The sequence below is a fragment of the Castanea sativa genome, chromosome 7 (assembly GCF_040712315.1).
Source record: "Castanea sativa cultivar Marrone di Chiusa Pesio chromosome 7, ASM4071231v1".
NCBI lineage: Eukaryota > Viridiplantae > Streptophyta > Magnoliopsida > Fagales > Fagaceae > Castanea > Castanea sativa.
Window position 1 is genome coordinate 45,468,164 of NC_134019.1, and position 22,903 is coordinate 45,491,066.

General features: G+C 34.1%; 3 protein-coding genes across 5 annotated transcripts; all 3 read right to left on the reverse strand.

The window, feature by feature from the left end:
- Positions 1–1,570: 1,570 nt before the first annotated feature.
- On the reverse strand, positions 1,571–8,898 carry LOC142643482 (protein LAZ1). Of its 2 annotated transcripts, none has more exons than XR_012845878.1 (9): positions 8,779–8,898; positions 6,998–7,266; positions 6,834–6,890; positions 6,304–6,412; positions 5,900–6,084; positions 5,715–5,803; positions 4,224–4,485; positions 3,037–3,290; positions 1,571–2,184 (listed from the first exon to the last, which is right to left on the reverse strand). XR_012845878.1 is itself a non-coding variant. In XM_075818137.1 (9 exons), exons 2-9 carry the CDS (start codon positions 7,148–7,150, stop codon positions 1,825–1,827), a joined length of 1,464 nt encoding a protein of 487 aa, XP_075674252.1. In that variant the 5' UTR covers positions 7,151–7,266; positions 8,779–8,898; the 3' UTR covers positions 1,571–1,824. The 2 variants fall into 2 exon arrangements, 1 of the variants encoding a protein (XP_075674252.1); XM_075818137.1 differs by having other exon boundaries at positions 3,037–3,285.
- A 2,149-nt stretch (positions 8,899–11,047) lies between these two features.
- Positions 11,048–15,109, reverse strand: LOC142642429 (uncharacterized). 2 transcript variants are annotated; one of them, XM_075816778.1, is made up of 6 exons: positions 14,738–15,109; positions 13,790–13,870; positions 13,073–13,201; positions 12,691–12,753; positions 12,374–12,498; positions 11,048–11,551 (listed from the first exon to the last, which is right to left on the reverse strand). In XM_075816778.1, exons 1-6 carry the CDS (start codon positions 14,828–14,830, stop codon positions 11,359–11,361), a joined length of 684 nt encoding a protein of 227 aa, XP_075672893.1. In that variant the 5' UTR covers positions 14,831–15,109; the 3' UTR covers positions 11,048–11,358. The 2 variants fall into 2 exon arrangements, with proteins under 2 accessions (XP_075672893.1, XP_075672895.1); XM_075816780.1 differs by lacking the exon at positions 13,073–13,201 and having other exon boundaries at positions 14,738–14,967.
- Positions 15,110–21,539: 6,430 nt separating this feature from the next.
- LOC142644560 (protein VACUOLELESS GAMETOPHYTES-like) lies at positions 21,540–22,154 on the reverse strand. Its single transcript, XM_075819145.1, has one exon. It carries the CDS (start codon positions 22,152–22,154, stop codon positions 21,540–21,542), a length of 615 nt encoding a protein of 204 aa, XP_075675260.1.
- Positions 22,155–22,903: the final 749 nt, after the last annotated feature.

Here is a 22,903-nt window from a genome sequence, read left to right on the forward strand (position 1 = left end):
ATTGCTCGTGTTGAGTTGAGAATGGAGGAGGATTACTTATATATTGATTAGGTTGTGAGACAATCCATGTTATATTGCTTTTCTTGTGTTGTGCTAGCCGATGCAAAGCATGTGATTCTATTGCATTGGTAAAAATGTTCACTTGGTGGTATCGGTGATTCAGTATCTATGTTTACCAACCAATGTATTATGGGAGAAACAACTTTGGATATTTCTCATTCTTTGTCTTTTGGTTTAAGGACAAAAGATATTATCAGATTGCTCATTGCTACCTGCTGCAGGTCTCATGGAGTCTTTATGAGGCAAATGAATAAGGATAAACTAGTCAAACTCACAAGAAGTACATGTACCTTACATGCTACAACTGAGGTTTCTATGGATACTAATCAAACCCCATACGATATTTGTGGAAATTATCAACAATTTTGGATCCAACCTGGACAAACTTAAGACCTCACACAAGTACTAGTTGTAATGGTGTGTACTTTACTTCGAATTCCAAAACTAACTGTGCTACAGTCTACAGATACTAGTAAAAACCCTTGAGATGATTCTTAGAGTGATTCTGGAAACTATCGACAATTGTGGCCCCAGCCAGCTCCGCTTTAGTCTTGCAAGATGGTAGAGTGACTAAATATATGACAGCCATCATAAGTTGTAATAGAACATCTAAAGATTTTTAGTGAGTACAGGAAAGTATGATTGTGATACTCTTGTATTTGGGCATATGACAAGACAAGGTAACTACCTTTATAAATTACTCAAAGTGTGGTTATAGAACATAGAAGTTGCCAATTTAGAGTCAGTCTTAAGTGGTGTACAAGAAAACAATATAAAAAAATTGTAATAACAAAAAAGAATAAAGATCTTTTAATGGTGAACTTAAAAAATGGGACCTATTTGCCCAGTCCATACCTTCCCAAATTACCAGCTTTTATCCATACCTGCTCTCTGGAAAACAATCGATTGAATGTTAGATAAACAGGTATGATGGACTTGGGGAGTATTATTTTTTGAGAAGATGGGCAAATCATATGCTTATGAAATTATTGTTATTTGCTCTGTATTGATGACCTACTTAAAGTTGGACCCATATCAATTGAATGTAGAGGGCTTAAATGCTGCAGCAACGGCATATTTGTTTGCCAAATTTGTGTTTGCCATATATATTTTAAATGCAATCAAATGAAGCTTTATCATATTGTAAATTAAAAGGCCTTTTGGGATTTGAGTATATTATACCAGAAAAACATAAACTAGTGAGTACTCACATGTATGTATTCCGTATTCTTGCATTTTTAACACTGAAACCAGCTTTCTTGGGTCATTAAAGATCTATTCCTCCTACACTTTGAGTGGTAAGTTTTGGATATTGTGCTTATTTCAACTTGCCTCTTCATAACATGAGTCTTTAGAAGGATTTTTGGCTAGCGGCGAAATACAACACGCGACAAACATTGTCATGAATGTGTTGGACCAAGAAACACTTTGCTTTCTGACAAAGAAAATAACCGAAAAAATAAAAAAGGGTGAATATTTCTCAATCATGCAACCACATCCCGGATTCTGATGAAATTATAATCAGCCAACAGATGGAAGCTTCTATACAACTTATCAAAAACCCATTGTGCATGATAATATTAATGATACATGAATCACAATTCCACGTCTGAGGCACACAAAAAAAAACAGGCCATGGTGAATACATAAGAAGCCAGGCCATGAGACGCTCCTTTGACTGAGTGCTACAATGATACATTGATGAATGATAACAAAACCATCCTCATCAAGTTTCTTTCAAACTGGTAGAATTGATCCTCTTAACTACTCTTTGGTAACCCACCTTCGACCTCTGACCAGATACCCACCATAACTTTGATCGCTGCTGCTCTCTCCCCCACTTTCTGCACTGGTATTTCCTGATTTCCGACGGTGGTGCTTCCTTCCCCTCGAGACTCCACTATCACTAAAGCTCCCATTTAATAAGGGGTCATCTATCCCACGAATCATCCTCCGTGTAGGTGATGACGTGGCTACGCAACTGTCATCTTTTGTTCTTCTTCTATCCTTATCACTCTTCTTAATGTTTTGAGAGATCTTATGTAACTTCTGACCAAACCTTGTGAACCCCTTCTCCATAGGCTCCACTGCTTGGGTTACTGTGAACCTCACATCATTCACAATCTGTGTAAGAGGCACACAACAGATTTCAGGCATTCAGCACTGAAAATACGCAGGCAAAATAAGATAAGAATATGTACATAAAATTAATTCTGCACATGCACATGCAAGATTTAACTTAGACTACTGGTGAAGAGGATATAGGGCACCAAATAGAATAAATATATGATCTATCTTCCTCAATGTTCTACTGTTTCTATTTTCTACCAAACATGAATGTAGGCAATTATTAACTCTTGCTTTTCTGTCTTGATCCAAAGTCTAGCTGTGCAATAGGATAGCCCTCGTCCTATCTATGAGACCCCCAAACCTGGGTGAAGGCAGGATCCGATCCTTAAGCTCTGGTATGACTCCAATTGGCTTTCAATATAGCCTTTAAGGGGAAAGAATAACAATTTTTTCCTAAAAAAAAAAATACAACTTCCTTGTCATTTCAAAATCTCAGGATCTGATCCTAGGTCTGTGGTACAACACCAATTAGCTTTCAATATGGCCTTCCAGGGGAAAGAAAAACAATTGTTTCCTCAAAACAATACAACTTCCATATGTTTTCAAAATCATTCACTATCATCACCATCATAAGCACTGCCTCTCACTAAATTCACCGCAACCACCATACTGATGAATGCAAAACTTTCATCTTCTTATAACATGGCTGCCTGAACAACTGATGCCTTCATAAATGGAGCCAGCTAATAACTACTTAATATCCGATTAGTTACACCTGTTTAAGGTAAAATACATGTTATCCCTGCAAGAATTTTAAATACTCAAACTATTTTAATCAATAATGATTGGCTCTAGATGTGCAGTAAAACTCTGATTATGATACTAGCAAGATACAAAAATACTTACATGTTCCCCACCACCAATAACAAGATCCCGAACACTTTCTCTGATAGTCATTCCACTCCTGACATCAATGTCAGGCTGGGGAAGGCGTAACTTTATGGGGCGCTCACTGTCTCTAACCTCATCAGGATCCAAAGGACAATCAGCAGAATAGTCTCCAAGAACTGAAATACTTCCAGGGAAGCGGTCCCCCATTAGCTCATAAGGTTTTGCCGGAAACACATAGAGGTGAACAATGGAAGCAATGGCCATCTGCGCTGGATGAATATACAGACCTGTTAAACTTTAATACGTATAAGAATTACAGCAATAATTAAGAAACTTTTTGAGAGAAATATGAGCAGAACAATAGTTAAATAAGCATTGTTTATAGGATTGCAATGAAACTCTCACCACACCCATTGCATTCAAAATTCACAAAATCACACATAATGGACAACACAATACATTTCAATAATTATCTTCTAATAAATAGAAAGTAGAATGTTGCATAAGAGACAGTACAATAAACCAAAATATTCACATATATCCTCCATGTAGTGAAACAATCAGTCCGTACATCTGGACCTATATTTAAGAAATCTCATCCAAAAAAAAGTAATATATAGATTCAAAAACTTTTTGCTTGATTGAAATCAGCAAAATTCAAATGATCTAAATATAGCGCACACTTGCTGAAGTTACAACATTTGGTTATTTCTGTCGCATTTATGGATCATTGTTCCAAGTATAATATTATAGTAACTCTCACTGCAAAAGTTATATCATCCCAGCAAGACCAAGTAAATATAACATTCTCTATAAAATGGATATATCCCATGAACTAGCAATTAACGAAAAGTTATATCATCCCAGCAAGACCAAGTAAATATAACATTCTCTACAAAATGGATATATCCCATGAACTAGCAATTAACGAAAAGGTGTACTGAAGTAATAAATGTGCAAGAAGGCATAATAATTAAAACAAGAATAATTAGCTATATTCCAATGTCAATTAATTAGAGTAAGTAACAAGACCAAGGGTCATAATTGAGGAAGTAAAGTTTCCACTACTAAGAACCAGGAGTCACAACTATCTTTGATGAACATTATTCTGTTATGGGGAAATACATAAATAGATATGCTGTTTTAGTGGCTAACTCACTTGCCAAAGAAATAAAAGAAGCTAGTGGAAAATTAACATCTACCTCTATACAAATGATGAAATCTTGAACACTTGACTTTAACTGTAAACCTTGAGCTATAGTACTTTTGAACAAACCAAGGGAATAGAGAATAGCAATTCCCACACCTTGCCACCAAGTCAAGAACACAATTGATTTAAATGTCACAAACTTAGCCAATGGTTGTATGTGTGCCAATTCAACCCTTGTTACAGTATAAAATTGAACAAGACAATACAAAGCCCACGACTGACTGAAATTTAGAACCACTGCCATGTAAGGATACCTACAACAACAAAGAGAGGCCAGGACCATTAGATGTAACTTGAGATTCCCTGCCTACAAGTTAAAATTTCTGATTCAATTGTAAGAACAACAAATACTACAAAAGATTAACAAGAAAGAAAATTTCAAATAGATAAAGAAAAACTTCAAGATCTCACAACACCATTTACATCTTGCTTTAACAAACAAACAGAAACCCCTTAAGTCATAACTGAAGTCAAACTATAGCAATTTTAGCGGCATAAGAAGTTGAGGACACCGAAAGTACTCCACCTCATGTAACTTTCACTGATTGAATGGCCGATGTCATATCATTTTCATTGATGTATAAGTCAGTCTAAATGAAAAAACACACTTGGCTATCACCTCTTGGTAATCAAGCTTGACAACCTAGTTACTTTTTCAATTCTATATCCGCCATAAAATTTGGTCTGATGAGCTATATTTATCAAACGTTTATCATTGTAATGAAGCAAGTCAAGCAATTGAATTCAATCATCTAATTACAAACCATTAATAATTTTTTTTTGCAAACTAACTCTGACCTGTCAAACTACATTTAAAAAGCTAAAATCATTGGAAACAAGAATACATAGATGACAGAATTATGAGAACCCGCTAATTGATTATTCAAAATCAGTAATCGCCATTGTTTCAAAATTGAATGGTTACATGCTCAGCCCCAGCCCAAACACCCCAAAAAATATGCTAATTTTGTGAGATGCCATAAAAGGTTTAAAGAAAAATTGAGATTTTATAAGGATTATTCAACAAGTTGGATTGAGGACAAATGGAAGATTCTAAACATGCAATATATATAAACACAGAGGAATAAATCCACAAGGAACGACTTCTGAGAACGCATATATTTCAGTACAACTACTAAATTGAAATGCTAGAAGATAAATGTGATCTCTTTCAAAACTAAGTTTATAAATTCAAATATTTTTAAAAAAGAAAAGAAAAGAAAAAGAGAAGAAGTAGACGCTAGGTTTGTGTGCAAGTGTGTGTGTGTGTAAAGTGATGGGTGCATAATTAGTAAGAAACGAGATACCAATTAAAAAAAAAGCGTAAAAAGCAATTAATCACATGCACAATGAGCAAATAATAAATGAGCATTTAATATACAAGGCAATATATATATATATATGAGAGGAAGAAGAAGAAGCAAAGCTACTACAAGGTGAGGAAACCAGTATAATCACCAAAATTGATTCAAGATTATCTTACCCGCATCCCCATTTGAATTCTCCGTCACAATAAATACCAAAGGCTTCAAGGACTACTGCTAAAATAGCACTTAGAGTCTTTATTAACATCTGCCAAGGAAAAAATAATTTGATTTTGTTTATTACGAATAAAAGGAACTCAAGAACTATCAGAGAGAAAAATTTCTGATTGACAGCATAACATACATATTGAACAATTCCAATTTTGATAACTTGGTAAAACGATTTGCCTAGTGTCCATGGCTTGAAGAAATAGTTCATTGGAAAAGGATGCTTTATGGTTCCTTTTTCATATCCGTGTTCTAATAGTGGAGTTTTAGAGCTTGCACGTCCTTCTCTTTCCATAAACTCAATAGTCCTCTCTTCCCCACCTTAAAAGGAGAAAAAAGAAAGAGATGAGCAATAGGGAAACAACAACTAATACAACAACAATCAGAAAAATAAAAAAGAATACCAAGAAAAAATAAAAACACCAAACGGTGGTGCTAAGGATCTAGAATTTAGAATTGCGTAAACCTCTACAAAAGAATGACCCCAAAAGTCTGATATAAATTCTTTTTCATTCATAAAAGCTCTTGAAAGAGACATACCCAAGCACGCAACAAGGTATCTTCCAAAGCAATACATGGCAAAGGACTCATAGCAATCGCGTAGTATCCCACAGTCAACGCTTAATGATGGGTACACCAATGATACAAACTATTATGAAAAACCCAAGTTAGAGAAGGCGAAAATAAATAAAAATAGAACAAGGCAAAAGCACATCAAATATTGTTTTTAAACAGCAGTAAACTATATTTCATAAAATATTAAAAATAAATCCTTATAAAATAAAGTTTTTCCTAATATCAACAATGAATAATTTAGAATTAAATATATAAGTGAAATGAACTCAAACAACTAGATAAACCTCCAGATTGGAACTTTGACAACCAATTGCACAGATTTATCTAATTATGTTGTCTATCATCTCAATATCAACTCCGCTAATAATTCCAGTTATAGGAACATACCTTCAAATTCACTCACTCAATTCTTTTTTTTTTTGGGGGGGGGGGGGGGGGGTTTATCCTGAAAATCATCAATAAAATGCCATATGGCTTTTTGTAGATGAACTCACCGATTCTACCGCATAGCATGGAACCATTAGGATAACACCAATCAAAAATTTTTGCTCCTGGTATTGAGGCAAACCAAATTAAGACAAAAAATCAACTAAGCAAAAAATAAAAACAGTTGGCATATACAATATAATAAGAAAGTGAAACACTGATAGAGAATAACCTCAGGGTTCTTGTATGCAGAAAGGTGCTCGAATAGAAGGTATATTGAAAGTGCCAGAGTAACAAGTACAAGGGAGCCAGAGAATAGACTTGCCCATAATGGAGCTGTGGAGGTCAACGAGGTTACAAGACCGTGAAATTTTTTTATCTTCATCAGTTATGTTAGCTTCTAACTGGCCAATGTTCTCAAAGATCGCCAGCATAATGTACTACTATGTCCCAAGAGAATGCATGGGGTGACAAATCAACCGAGCCTCAACAAATATGGACCTGTCAACCCATTTGATGAATGATAAGCATATTCCAATATCCAAAGACCATTGTGCAATATATCTTCCTACATTCATCCATTGCTACCCTAATCTACCTTTCAGATGTTAAAACCTATGTTTATAAAATGATGCCTGAACAAAATAACCATTATAGGTCCATTACAGTACGGTTTCTGCTTCTCTGCTATTTAAAATGAGACAATTTGGTTATTAGCTAGAGTTAAAAGCCTAACAGTAGTCATAAAAGCAAACTGCTTTGCAATTCACAGTCCCAACACACTGTGCAGACTGCACTCTGCAGAGTGCAAAAGGCTAATTGTTTTGAGAAGATATTTTTCTATTCACTTGCCAATCTAAAAATTAAATAGGTATGTTTTTTAAGACATGTAATAGGATTTTATTTACAAAATACTTGATTGCAATTCTATGGCATCTTTTTATTTTATGTTTTCTAGTGTTGTTACTTGTGAAACCTTGAATTTAATTTACATTAGGTGGCTAGTTGTTAAGATTAAATTTTAGTTAGTAATTTAAACATGCCTATATTTTCTTCTTACATATTTATTTTATGATTCACCTAAATTATTTTTTTATTTGACCCTACGGTTCAACTGATGACCCACAGCTTGAACCAGTGACCCAGTACCCAGCTCTTACATCGGGTTTAAGGTGTTCAGGTTTAATAAATATGCCCCCAGCCCTAAAGTGTGATACCACAGATTATTTGGACTTATATATTGATCTGGACTATGAATGCATGGCGAGTGAGAGTTAAGCCCCACGTGAAGCATGTAATAAGTCAAAATGAGCTATATAAATGATGGTCAAAACTTAGGTATAGTTTTTTGATAGATTAGGAATATTTTATTACAGAAATACTACTTCATGAGGGTGTTATCCCCTTCCTTTTTTTTAATTTTTGATAATTTGATTATTACAACAAGTGGATAGGAGGATTCGAACCCTTTTCATTACTTATCAAAATAAATAAATTTCGAATCCCAATTTAATTTAATTCCATCTCTACTGTGTTAGTCTATGCAACCCCATTATTGAATTTAATCAGTAAGCTAAAGTAAAAAATCTAAGTAATGTATCTAAGTTTTTGCCAGAAATGATTACAAGTACTGACTACTCCTTTAGTGCTAAAAAAAAAATTCAAGATATTGAAACAAATAGTATACCAATGAAACTTGCACAAAATAAATTCATAGATATTGCTTTTTTCAATTCAGCCATGCCAATAATTCCACAAAGAAAAATACAAAAAAATAAATCTGCAAAATTTCCACAGTAGATCAGATAGAGCTCGAAAAATAAGAACATAAAAAAACAAAACAGAACAAACCCAAATCTAAATTTTTTGTAAAAAGCTAAGAAATTGTAAATTCATTGCATTTTCCTGCACTTTCCCGAGAACCAAACAGAATCAATTCACAAAAAAAAAAAATACAGAAACCGATCACCACAATTATACAAATCGAATTGGATATAAATAAAAAATACTCACAGAGATTGAGCAAGCTCGAGCTTGATTTGATAGAAGAAGATGATGAAGAAGCTAAAGATGAAGGTTTTTCGTTCCCAAATTAAAAGTAAAAACCCTAGAAAGAAAATGTGAGAGATATTGGGAATTTGGGGAAATTGGCACGGACTAAGCACGTGACTCTCTATCAAATCGGGTTCTGTGAACGTGACACGTGTCCTTTTAAAAAAAAAATTCGTGGGTGTAATTTAACTTGGAACTTTGAATTAAACTAATCAACTGCCGACGTCATCAATGGTAAAAATTGAAAAGAGACAAGACAGGGATTAGGATTTAAGGATAGGGATTAAGGACTTTCATTCCTTTGCCCAAGCAATTCTTTATTTTTTTTTTATCCTTCTAGATATTATAGTTTTTTTTTTATTTTTTTTATAAAACAATAGAAACTAGTTTTCAATCCTTCTAAAATTTAGAGGAAAATAGGAGGAAATAGAATGAAATTTTTTACATATTTTTAAATCGTTGTTTTTATTAAAAGAGTAAAGAGACATGATAGGAATGTTACAGAAAAATTCATTTTCATATTCTATTCAATTAAATTTTAAATAAGATTGTCAAGAGTTTTGTAATTTATTGGTATAGTTGGGTTCAAATCTCTTATCTTGCATTATTGTAATTATTAAATTATTAAAAAATATGTATTATTTTTTGTACGGATCAACTAAATAATGGGTCAATTTGTTGTTGAGATGTGTCTAAGGCACGTTAAAACAATAAATAAAAGATAAAACTAAAGTTTTGCTTACATAATTACATTGACCAACTTTGTTTTGTTTAATAAATATATAGTTTTTGCAAATGAAAAGAACATGTAGCCATTTGTTGGTCTATAAATGTAAATTTTAGCCATATGTTATAGATTATGGTCAAATTGCAACAAAAAGTCAATTTGCTAACATATATAAAGACTCAAATGTATGTTATTTTATTTTGTCAGGACTCTACATTGTCCTTCTCCAATAGGAAGGCAACGTCTTACTTAACAGAAAGTAACACATACCTACCTCTACCACTATAAAAGGATGATAAAGAACCTAAAGAAAGACAATCGATTAGAAGCTCCCTCTCTTTCTACCATAGAAGTTTTAACCCACCTTCTTCCATTCTCTTTCTTTGTTGATTTCATCTCTCTCTTTTCCCATTGTAAAAATAATATTGCATTATAATCATCTTTAGAAAGTAGTTGAATACTCAACTGGCTTAAGCTTGTGGTATTTCTCTCTCCAAACAAAGAGGGTTTCCATTTATAAAAAAAATTTATTTATTTTACACTACATTTTTATTTACTAAAGTTTTATTTAATTATAATTGTGTAAGAACTTTCATATCAAGCTCAATTGGTGTGTTAATGTCCTGATATTAGCCCAGTGTCTTACTAAATAAATCCTTACCGAAACAAAACTGTCAACACCATTTTTTCATTTCATTCTTTTGATTTAATAGACAAAAGAGAAATAATATTTAATTCATTTCCTCCTTTCTATTATTTTTTATTCTATCGATTTCTTTCCTTTCATTTCAAAATTATACTACATTACCTTAAAAAAAAAAAAAACCTAAAATAATAACCACCACATAACTTAATGTTTAATCCAACAAATTAATAAAAGAAGGGTTATATATTTTTCAAAATATATAAGTTGGATTTGAAAACGTAAATGTTAGTTAGCTTAAATACTTAACTATTTCATCGACCAATATTTAAAACTTATATTCTATTTAAGTTTTAGAAACTTTTACCTTTTAAATTGATATGGAAATTTTTATCATTTAATCTAAAAGAGAGTTCATTAAATAATGTTTCATTAAGAAATTGGATCGACCAACAAAATGGGACAAAGAGAATAATTAATAAATCTTACAAGAGGCTAGGAATACAATCTCATCATTAGCAAGACCTTAGTCAGATTATACATAAACGCTTTTTTTTTTTTTTACTAATCCTCCAACCTACTTTACTGGTTGAAAGCAAAAAGCAGCTTTAAAAGTAGCTTTTGTATTGTTTACTATCTCTTTATCCGCTTGAATTTGCAATTCCTGTTAAATATCCTTAAAAGATATCATCAAGTCAAAAGAAGCATGCAACAAGATGGACCATAGGTAAGTTTTAATTAAAAATAATTCATCAGAATCCACTAGTTTATGAGACATGTTTAATCAAGCATTTTCAACCACAGAAAAAGAAGAAAAAAGGGCGCATGGTGTGTAATGATTTCAAATTAGCGTAACATCATTGACTTGACATAAAGTGTATAATAATTGTGCTAGACACTCAGCACCAACCAAGGAGCATTGTGCTTCAAAGTTCATACACGGTTGTCTGGCTTTCTCTTGAATAAACTCCAAAAGAAAACACAAGTTCTTAGTAAAACATGATGAATTTGATTAACTCTTGATAATTAGTAATCTTATAGAATTGATATTGTCTCATGATCCTGCTGGAAAAAATACAGTCAAATTATTCTCAGAAATTCGAATCTCACAGTAACATCGTTCAAATTCAGTCGAGGTCCTTGACTTTGGCTCTAAGGCTAAAACTTTAGTTTATATAACTGCACGGAGCTCTGCAGTGAGGAGTGCGTGTTTGCGGTGCTGTGACAAGATGGAAGGCACTCTAACTGCTTGTATTCTTGACGCCAAGTCGTTACTACTGGATACTGTTTGCTGCTTAACTGCGTTGAGTATTGTCTGCAGGATTTGGAGGGGATCCCCATGGCTAACAATCAAGACTGCACATCTGCAGAATGAACATTACTTGATCAGATGCACATTTAGGAACACTTTTCTTTTTCTTTCTTGGTAAGAAATATAAGTAAGACGCATTGAAAGCTAAGGCTTAATTTGTTCTACTGATACTTGGAAGAACACCGTAACAGTGCAGCTTGTTAAGTTGCTTTCATCCATATAATATTATAATTATCTTGGCGGAGCAAGTTAAAGGAAAATGAGATGATGGTGTGTATTCTATGAAAATTGAACTAATTAGTTGCCTGTTAGTTTGCAATCAAAGTCAGAACTTCATTTTCAATTCTTAATCTTTTAAAATTGTTTAGATGGGCCAATTTGCATGCATAAACTTTGAAAAGGGTTTCTGAGATTGTAATTATTGAGCTCATTTCTATTATTTTGTCTCTGCATTGCCAATTTATTTGTTGATTTTCAATAAAAAAAAAATGCAATGGACTGATTATTATTTCCAATGGGCTTTGACAGATCTCAAGTCTACTTCTAGCAAGTAGCCTTGTAAGAGAAGCAGAGCTTCCAGCAGAGAGGATGCTAGTATGATTATTTATCTAGGCAAGTAAATGTTTGTAGAATTTTTATTTCTAGAATACTAAGGGGGTGTTTGGTAGGGGTATTTAATCAACAGTTTTCGTTGTTTAAACAACACAATACATATTTCCACAATACTTTTTCACCCACACATATTTCCAAAAAACTTAAACAACATTACTAGAACAACATTACCAAACGGGCCTTAAGAATTGGTGAGTGGTGACTGCACTCTACAAAAATGAAAATCATGAGTAATGCAAACATGGATGGATATATTACTTACCCTTGAAATTCTGACTCTATAGTTGCCATAGCATTTGCAAGCCTAGAAGCAACATCATCAACACATTCTCCATCTTCTGGCCTCATGAATGGATCTTTCTCATCTAAAGCCCATATCTCTGCATACTGTTGTTAAAGGAAGAACAGAATTTTAATAAATACTCAATTGCAAATGGCATAAAAAAGTATATATGTTAGCATCAGGGTTATAAAACAGTGGCATATTGTAGACTTCGCCCAAATACTGATCCAATTTCAGCAATCAATTATATATGCTATTATATTATATTATAATAAGCACTTTTACTTGCCACTTACTTTATCATGTGACATAAGTTCAAATGAAGGACCAAAGAAGCGTTCTCGAAGATCTTCCATCACCTGTCCAGTAAAATCTATTTTATGAACAATGCAAATAAAAGGCAAGAAGTGCAAAAGCTTCCTAAATTTGATCAGCTAAATTAGTATAGAGTCTGCAAAAAAGCTCAATAATTATTTTTATAATAAGTATTTGAACCTAAGACATGCCCAAATCCCGCCACACTCTACCAACTAAGCCAAGGCCCATGAGCAAACTCTATGTTCAAAATACTGAGAACAAAATTTCCCGATCACATGTAATCCCTTGCATTTATGCTCAACAAATACTAACCTAATCTCAATAAGATATATCTTTAAGAGGGTGGGTGGAATAACCAACCTTACATTGAGGACCTTCAAATGGAAGATTCAACACAGATGCAACAATTTTAGCAGTGTGAGTTGTTCTCGAAAATGGAGAGTAACAAATGCGGACATTTTCAAGTGCTATGTTATTTTCCTTCAGCACCTGCACGCATACTACAGTCAGCCTGCAAACATTTTCAAGTGGTTTGCGGACATTCATTTGGTGTGTAGAATGCTTAGATCAAACAATGGCCAAACTACAAGAGTCAACAAAATAAATCCTGCAACACCAATGCCTATTGGTGCTAGTCAGAAGCCATTTCCTTTCCCAGTTTGCTCATTCTCCTATAGCAGGTGCCTTTTGCAGCTAGATATTGATTTGATAGAGCTGCTATATCTTGTTGATAATCATTTAAGTTCAGCAATGATCAGTGGTCCAAAGTATCTCACTAAACCAAATTTAGAAAAATTTCAAGTAAAACAACCAGCCAAATTCTACAAGCTTAAACATCTAACAGGAACATTGCATCATACAATGAAAATGATCTAAAGGAAATTTTATGAATTAGACAGTGAAAAGCTGAAAATACCTGCCCACACCAGCCACAAAACAAAAACATATAACATAGTTTTGCATCAAAAAAATTGCACTAGGTAAATTACAATTGCTTCAGATTAGATAAAAGGCAGTGGAGCATAAGAAGGATAAAGATAGACCTTAAGCAGGAAATCACAAATTACACATGACTACCTTTTGAAATAACTCTCCAGCCAACTCTGCTTGCTTAACACCTTCAGGCGCCAATTGATATTTAGCAAGCGTACCATTTTCCTGTTAGCACACTAGCCAGCAGTTAATAACTTCAAGTAGATCATATCACCAGAGAACATTTCCTTTGCCCTAAAGTACACCACTGACAAAACCAGTCATGGCATGAAAAAATCCACTCTGTTATAAAGAGATACAACTCAACTCAAATAAACCTCTGATTCCAACCATATGGGGTGAACTACATTATTGCTTTTGTCCCCTTTTTTCTATATCCAAATGAACATCTACCACATATATAGCTTTTCTTTTTTAATAAAAGGGAAACTTTAAAAAGAAGGGTCCTTTGGACTTGCCTTTAGCAAGTAAAACCTATAGGCAACTGACACCCTTGACGGGCTAAACAGTTTATGCTCATGACCAGGAACACATATAAAGCTTTTTCCCTTTATTTCCAAAAGAAAAAGGGAAAAAGAAAGTTTAAGACTTGCAAACATATTTCTTAAAAAGACCCAGCTGTGAAATAGCAATTAGACGTATAAAAAGCATAATGAGATAAAAAATTTCACGACTTTGAAGCAGCATTGTAGCAATTATATAGTGTACAACAAAAGTGTGTCAATTACATCTTACCACCCCAACCAATTATGAAGTACAGGTACCATTACTTTTGCATTTCTAGCATTGCCCATTAGAACATGAAGCCAAAACATAAGCTATATCACACAAAATTCACATTCAATTCAAAATGATATTACCATGTCCAAAGCATTACCAGTGTTATACAACTTAAGAATATGTCAAAAAATTAAAGACCCATACAAGAATCTGGCCAGAAATGAAAATTACACGCAAAATCGCAAAATTTGTATTGCAAAACAATATAAAGACTTAATTTTTAAAGGGAAATCAAAGTGGAAAAAGACGAACCAAGGAGGAGACAATAAGGCCACTCTCGTTTGGAATGCTCTTGCCATGCCTCAGGACCCAGTATCTGTTGCGTGTAAACGACGTGGTTTCCATGGCCAATATTCTCAGTCTCAGTTCTTTCTCTACACACCGTGTAGTAGGAGGCTCTCTCTCTACACGATGTGTTAGCTTTGGGTCCTATTTCCCTCTCTCTTTTCTCTTTTATAGTAAACCATTTGGGTAGTAGTGCTCAATAATTTGTGGTCCAGTGGACACTGGACCAGTGGCTACTCAATGAGCTCCATGGGTCATTAACAGAATTTAGAATTTAGGATCGTCCATTAAAAAAGAAGTCTCTCCGATATCATCTCACAAGATACTTTCCCAAAAATCGATTTCAACGGTCTCTTTGTACACACGATATATAACTGTCACCATTAAAAAAGATCAAGTTTGCTTATACAACCAAGGAGAATGAGATGAGTAGATGAAAGTTTTTCAATGTAATTCTTTTTTTTATTTATGTAATTTAATAGTTGATGTGAGGTTGAATTTATTCAATCATGTATTGGTTTTATTTCGTGTCAAATTTGCTTATATTTTAGCAATTAGATATCATGTATTTAGGTGGGAATTATGTAAAGGTTGTATATGATAGAGTGTGAAGAAAACTCAAGATGTGTGCACTTAAAAGAGTCTTGCAACTAGATTTCGCGACTGGCTCGTGACTGGCAAGTTGCCAAATTGGCACATGTGTGAAGCAAGCAGGGAGCTGAAGGGCCACGACAACTGGAGTATTACAGGACAAAAAGTACAGTCTGGCCTAGTAGTTATCTCGCGACTCGAACTCGTGACTAGTTCTAGTCGCCAGGTCGAGTAGCCAGAATGCCCTATTTGGATGAAATATGCATTTTCACATTCCTCTCGTACTCCACTATAAATACCCTTATACCCAAGAAATGTAAAGAGCTTCCAAAAAAAATTTTGAGAGAGAAACAAAATTGACTCATCCACAATCTTAATCTTTTGATTCTCCAAATTCCTCTAGTCTCACCCTCTCCATTGACATACCCTTGAGAGGTTCATTTGTTAAATCCTTATCTAATTATACCCATATCAGTGAGGAGGTATTTTGGTGCTTGGGAAGCAGTTCAGAAAGGACCAATTCGTTTGGTTGATACAATGGGCTTATTGCAAGATTCGGTAAGTTAGAGAAGACAAGGTTCGGAGTAACCTTGTTGGAGCAAGAAGCTTGGAGGGCTTAGGTGCACTGGGTAGATTAGGCTTGGAGGGTCTATTGTTATTCATGTATTCCAACTTCATTCTCTAGTGGATTATTTGACCGCTTGGATGGTGGCGAAGAGGTTTTTCGCCGAAAACTTCGGTTTTCTCTTCGATAACACATTGTTGTGTTATATTTGTGTTTGCATCTCTCTTCTTTTACTCTTTACCTTTTAATTACTGCTGTTATATTTGGTTTAGAGTGTTTTACCAATTTGGGTTTAGCTTATATTCATCTTTCCACACATATATTGTTTGTGGATAAGCTTGTGTTGGTAATTTTGTATTTGGGGGTCTAAACATTCATTGGTATTTTATACGCTAATTGGACCTTTCAGTTGAGACTTGAGAGATCCGAGATTTGAAAACTAGATATATCTATTGAAAATATTTAGCTATAAGTCACACTAGCAATTATCATTAATGAAAAAAAATCTAGTATCACAAATTATTACACAACTCATTTGCCACAACTATGATGTGGCAAAGCTAGTAAAGAAAAAATTATGAGTCCATGTGTAAAGTGATAAACATCTATTCATAATCTGTCACATCAAAATTATAGCAAAATGTTATAGAATATTTTATAGTCTAAAATCATTCATAACTATCCAATGAATTGGCATCATAACCTACCGTCTTCAACTTCATTTTTTTTAAGTGTTGGTCTAGTAGAAATCCATTAAGTAGAACATAGAACAAACTTAGCCGTAATGGCCACAACCATCCTAATTGAAAAAGATTTAGTCTAAATTAAGTCATTTATGAAAGCTCAATAGTAAAACTACTAATGGTTCGTTTGGATTGAGAGAGAGTAAATTAGATTTGGCTCAAAATTAACTTATTTTTAGCCAACCCTACTCTACTCCCCACCATTCCCCCCTCCCCCTCAATCCAAACAGACTCTAAAGCTTGTTTAGACCCCCAATTATAAAATTATGGCTTAATTGCTTTTTGTCTACTCAACTAAGTATAGAATAAAAGTATATTAAGTGCAATTAACGAAGACTACTAGCTAGTGCATGGGCATACATAATTAGCAATTAAATGCAAATCACAAGGAGTAAAGGAAGAGAGATGCAAATACAAGATAACACAGTGACGTGTTATCGAAGAGGAAAATCAAATTGCTCAGAGTAAAAAAAACCTCTCCATAGCCCTCTAAGTTGAATCAATCCACTAGTGAATAAGTTGCAATACAAGGATTATAATATAGACCCTTCAAGTCTAGACTACCCTCTCTACTTAGACCCTTCGAGTGCTAGCTACCAATGGGCTTCACTAAGCCTTGTCTTCACTAACTTTCCGGATCTCGCAATCAGCTCCAATTGCATCCACCAAAGAATGGTTTCATCCAATGCTTCTCATGAGCACCAAAACAACTCACAACACTCAGAATGAGTGAGGTATGTGTTTGAGCTAAGAACCTCTCAAAGAGTATGGAATTAGAGAAGTAGGAATAGAGGAAAACTAAGAGAAATGTGTAGAGAAATTGTGGGTGTGAAATCTCTAATTCTTAAATAAATTTCTAGGATTTTTTCTCTGAAATTATGCTTACAATTTCGTGGGTAATATGAGTTTATACAGTGTGGGTTAAAAAAATGAGAAAAAGCACACAAACAGGCTGACGTGGATCTCACAAGTTGGGTCGTGAGTTGGCCAAGTCACGAGCCACTCACAAGATGTGCAAGGATCGTGGACTACTTTGTAAGGAAATTATGAATATTTGTAGTTTGGGTAGCTAAGTTCGAGGACAGCTCTACCTCCAGAGTAGAGAAAGAATGGAAAGGAGAAAGGGAATTAAAGAATTAGAAAGATATAAACTTGGTAACACTTTTCTTATTGTTATTCATGAGCCTTTAGCCCTTTATACAAGATTGAATGCCTTGTTCTACCCCTCAACTGCCTCCACTTTGCACCCTAACCAACTAACCACCTCAGCCTAACTAACTACCTATTAACCATAGTTGAGCCTACTAACACACCCAACTAATACAACCACTATACAACACCCAATACAACAACAATAGGTATAGAAGCATTATAAAAGTAATCCTAACAAGATGCTATCAGGTACTAAAACTCTTCAGCTTCCAACATGTGCTCCTCATGTAGCCTTTCGTGAGTTGCTCTACTCGTGAGCCAGTTGTGAGCAAGTCATAAGTTGCTCTGTTCTTCACCAATTTCACACACTAACCCATGACATTGATTCCCACAAACATACAGGAGAAATGATTGATGAAATACAATAAAATTTAACACGGAATTAAAGTCAATAATAACAAAAATTGAAAATCGCAACTTCACAATTTACATTGCTACTAGAAGTCCATTTAGCTAGCAAATGAGTCACCCTTTCCATCTATATTGAGTCATTGACCCAGAAGGAAATGAACAAAATGAAATGATGGGAATATATAACTCTTGGTATGTCTTTAACCATTTGTTTTATCTCTCAACTTATAGACTAGCAACTATCATTAATATCTTGGGATGATACTACAAAGCAATTATCAATGAATTGGCATAAAAAATAAACTATTGTCTTTTTATAGATTGATAACACAATTTGTTTTTTGGTGGAATAGAAATTCATTAAGTAGAAAATAGAACAAACTTAGCCTTAATGGCCACATCCATCCTAATTGAAAAATACTTGTTCTAAATTAAGTCATTTACATTGCTACAAGAAGTCCATTTAGCTAGAGATGAGTCACCCTTTCCATCTATATTGAGTTATTAAAGTACATCATATCACTATACATAACTTTCCATTTCATATTAACTTTCAAACTTATTGTTAAGATCCTAACTAATCTTAACTGAATTGGATTGGTTAATTCTTGAATGCAAATAAATGAGAGAGCAGGTTACTTCAAAGGGAACTAGACTTCCTAAAGAAATGAGAGGGAAAGAGTTTTGAGCTTGAATTAGTTGATACTTTCTGCAATGAATCATACAATCCTTCTATAGCAGCTTATAAGCACTCAACTCACAGCATAATTGTTTAACTAACCTGTCTAACCAACCTGTAATTAGGCATATGCTCAACACCAATTTGTCACAAGACTAATTCAAATTGCAACAAGTATTACAACTAACAATCTATTACATCCATGTTACATCCAACTAACTATCCCTACTGCACTATTACATACTTATTTTGACAACTACAATGAATACTTTTTTTGATAAGTACAATGAATGCTACTAGTTGTATCTCTACTAACTAGGATCACCAAAAACTAGCCAAATACACTGGATCAACTTCCACAGCTTCTTAGCAGTGACGGAAACTCTACAATAGCTCCTTAGAAAAGACGTCATTGCAATGAACTCATTCCAGTTCAATGGTCTTAACACTAATGATATCTTCTTCATATCAGGAGCTATTTTGATGACCACAACTACACCTTCATTCAAGAGGATTTCTCCATACTTAGGACGCATGAATGTTGCTATTTTTGGTATATTGGGTATAATTTAAGCAAAATAGGAGATGTCTTTTAGAAGAAAAGTCCAACCTCACATTTTTACTAACAATTAGTTCTAAGAAATTTCATATAACTTCCGAGAATTTGTAAGTTATGTACAACTAATAATTACAATTGCAACAAAATTATAGGTAAATTAGCTTTAAGAAAAAGGAATTTCAAAAGTTATGAGCTTTACCTGGTTGTATATTATGTATATTTGAATTCGATGCAACTTTAGACTTAAGGCTTATAACTGAAATACCAACCACAGCCCCACAATGGTCACATCTCGGCAGCCGGCAAATGTTCCAACTCCCAATCACTCTTTCACCCATAGCCCATTCAAATGTTGTTCAAAACACCCAAATGCACCCACTCAAAGCAGATCAGCTAGAAACCATCACAAATCCACCAAAAAAATAACAAAAACAAAAACAAAGGAAATCAGAAAAAAAAAAAATATATATATATATATATATATATATAGAGAGAGAGAGAGAGAGAGAGAGAGAGAGAGAGAGACATCTTGGGTAGCTAAATTTGAAGATTGTTTATTAATTTCACTAATGAGGACAGCAACTTGGCTGTCCATGATTGAACTAAACTAGTGGACAGCCCTAATAGCACATTCAACTCAACAATAAAAAACTAAGGCTGAACTTGAAAGAAAAATATAAAAATTAACATTAAAACCTCATTTGTCCTATCTGTAGTAGGTTAAAGGAAAAGCATTGGTCATACTGCTTAAAATCATATATATGCTTATGAAGGTATTTAAATCCAATGTATGTGTACAATAAATTTTATAGAATGGGGTGAATGCTTTCATGGTTGATGTTTATAAAAGTGGATATGCATGCGGATTTGTGCAAATGTGCGTGACAAATACCTCCACACTACATATATCAAAGTGGTCACAAATCTGGGATGGCACCTAACAAGTAGATATTCTTCTGAACTCATTGGGTCAGCAGTGCATATAAAATTGGAAGTCCTTTGAGATGAATTTCTAAAACTAAAGGTAATCTCATTGAGTTTTGACATGGATCAAACTTAACTGATGCAACTTTCCCAACTCAGATAAAGAAACAATCTTCAAACATCACATGCTTTCTCGTCTATACAGCACAAATCTGAAATATAATGACTGAAATGACACTACCAAGGCACCAATAACAGTACCATTGGGCCATACATGCTAAGTATTACCAAACACAACAAAAAAGATGCTAGGAAACTCCTATTTAGCATGGCAGCATGTCACTATACATATATCATGAGAAGAAATGCCAGTGCCACCAATAAATACTTCTTGACCCTGATATGTTCCAATATAATGGAAGGATTCAATTTACAAGTATAGCTTCTAAAACCAATCGATCTCTAATATGCTGCAACAACAGACTGCTCCAAATCAAACAATCACTTGGAACAACACTTAGTCAAACTATGAACTCCATCAATAAAACATGAGAAAGATACATCATAGGAGAAGCTTCAAGATATATATGATCTTTTAAAAGATAAAATATAGGGGCAGATAAGGAAATTCTAATAAAAGAATCATGTGTAAAATAAAACATAAAATTACAGAGGATCAAATCTAACAGTGAAGTTTCGAAAGCATGAATGAATGACTTTTGGTTAAATTTAGCATTTCTACTCCTGCTAGAGTTGTAGATTTTGACTATAAGATGATTGCAAAATCATATAATCAGTCAGTATAATTCTAGGTTTGATGATATATTGTTATAGTTTTAAATTTTGTTCACAAAAAGATTCTGACGTCTTAGTTTAAATTTCTAAGCAAAGTTCATGTTGTAAGTAATGTCAAGAAATGGAAAGAAGACTTGTTTGAATAAAACATAAATTCACACTAATAGTCTCACTTAATGTTATAAAAGGTGAAAGAGGCCCATTTTTTTACTGCTATAATAATACATTCATTTCAATAATAAAGAACTAATGCTCAACCCAAAAGGAAAATGCAAAAATTAGAATTGAAACCACATTTGTCCTTTCTATACATAATCGAAGTGGATATAGAAATTACATGGCACACATTGCTAGATCAACTCTTTGCAAGGACAACTACATTTGTGACATGGAGGGTCATCTTCAGTTTCCTCAATGAAAGTAAGGGGGTGTTGATGATAATCAAGTGTGTAAGCACCTCCAAACTTCAAATTTGGGTATTTCCCAAGAATACATTTGGGATGTGCAGGGTAAGTGCAATCTGCACAGTAGTAGAACCAATGATTTGGGTTTCGTTCTTCTTCACAGATATCATAGTAATATTCACCAGAATCATCTTCAGATGTATAACTGAGAGTGAAGGGATGCTCATGTTGTTTGTGCCTTGTGATTTGTGGTAGTGTCACCCATTTAAAGTCAAGTGCAAATTCACAAGTGGTACAATGAAATAGTAGATTTCTTCTATCACCACAATTACTGCAACTCTGTGTAAAGCTTGTGTAGGAGAGGATGAGTCGATGCCTATGACCTTCATGGGTAAGGATTTCTGGGACCAAACTACATTGTACATCAATTTTAAAGCTGCACATCGCACAAGTGTAGACAAAACCATTGCAATACTGGCTACAGGCATAACACTTGTTGCCAGAAGGTATCTTTGGAAGGAGGGTGAGTTGGTATTGATGAAGCAGGTGTCGCTTTTTCATTGGTAAATTAGCACAAGATTTATGAAAAAAGAAGCTACACTTGGCACAACTGTAAAAAAGAGGGAAAATAGCTCTCATACACCCGTCGTATTTTTCTTCGTTATTGTGAACCTCTTCATCAGTAAGCTTTAAGTCATGCTTGTGACTGAAGTGTTTAATTTCTACGGCTATTTTAGTTCCGTCCTCTCCCACTTTGATTTTTTTGAATTTGTAAGTTGACTTAATAGAATGATCGAGCTCTGCATCTTTGTTCTCCCCATCTTTAAGTTCCAGCAAATTTATGTCCTCCCTGTTTCTCTAGTCTATAGCACAATTGAGGTGGGTAACGAAATCGCATTTGGAGCAATAATAAAGCCCATAGCGTGTGTCCACTTTTTGAACACAGAGTAGACAAAATCAGGGGTCGGATTCATGGAGTTCAAGAGAATACTGGGTGATGTGGAGATGGTGCTTGTGACGTAATACTTTGAGTCTACGTGTGAATCGCTAAGCACACCTTCTAATGAATCCAGAAACCGCATGTATTACACAGATAGAGCATACCTTTGTCTTCTTTGCCATAAAGGTCACATATATTACACAGATAGAGCATACTTTTTTCTTCTTCATAATAATGGTTTGCTGAATTTTATTTTTTTCTAAAATCATCATGCTCACCAAATATTTAGATGATCTATCATTCTTGCCAAATATCAAGATAATTAGGCATTAAAAAACTCACTCATTTATGAAGAGCCCTTGTACTCTTC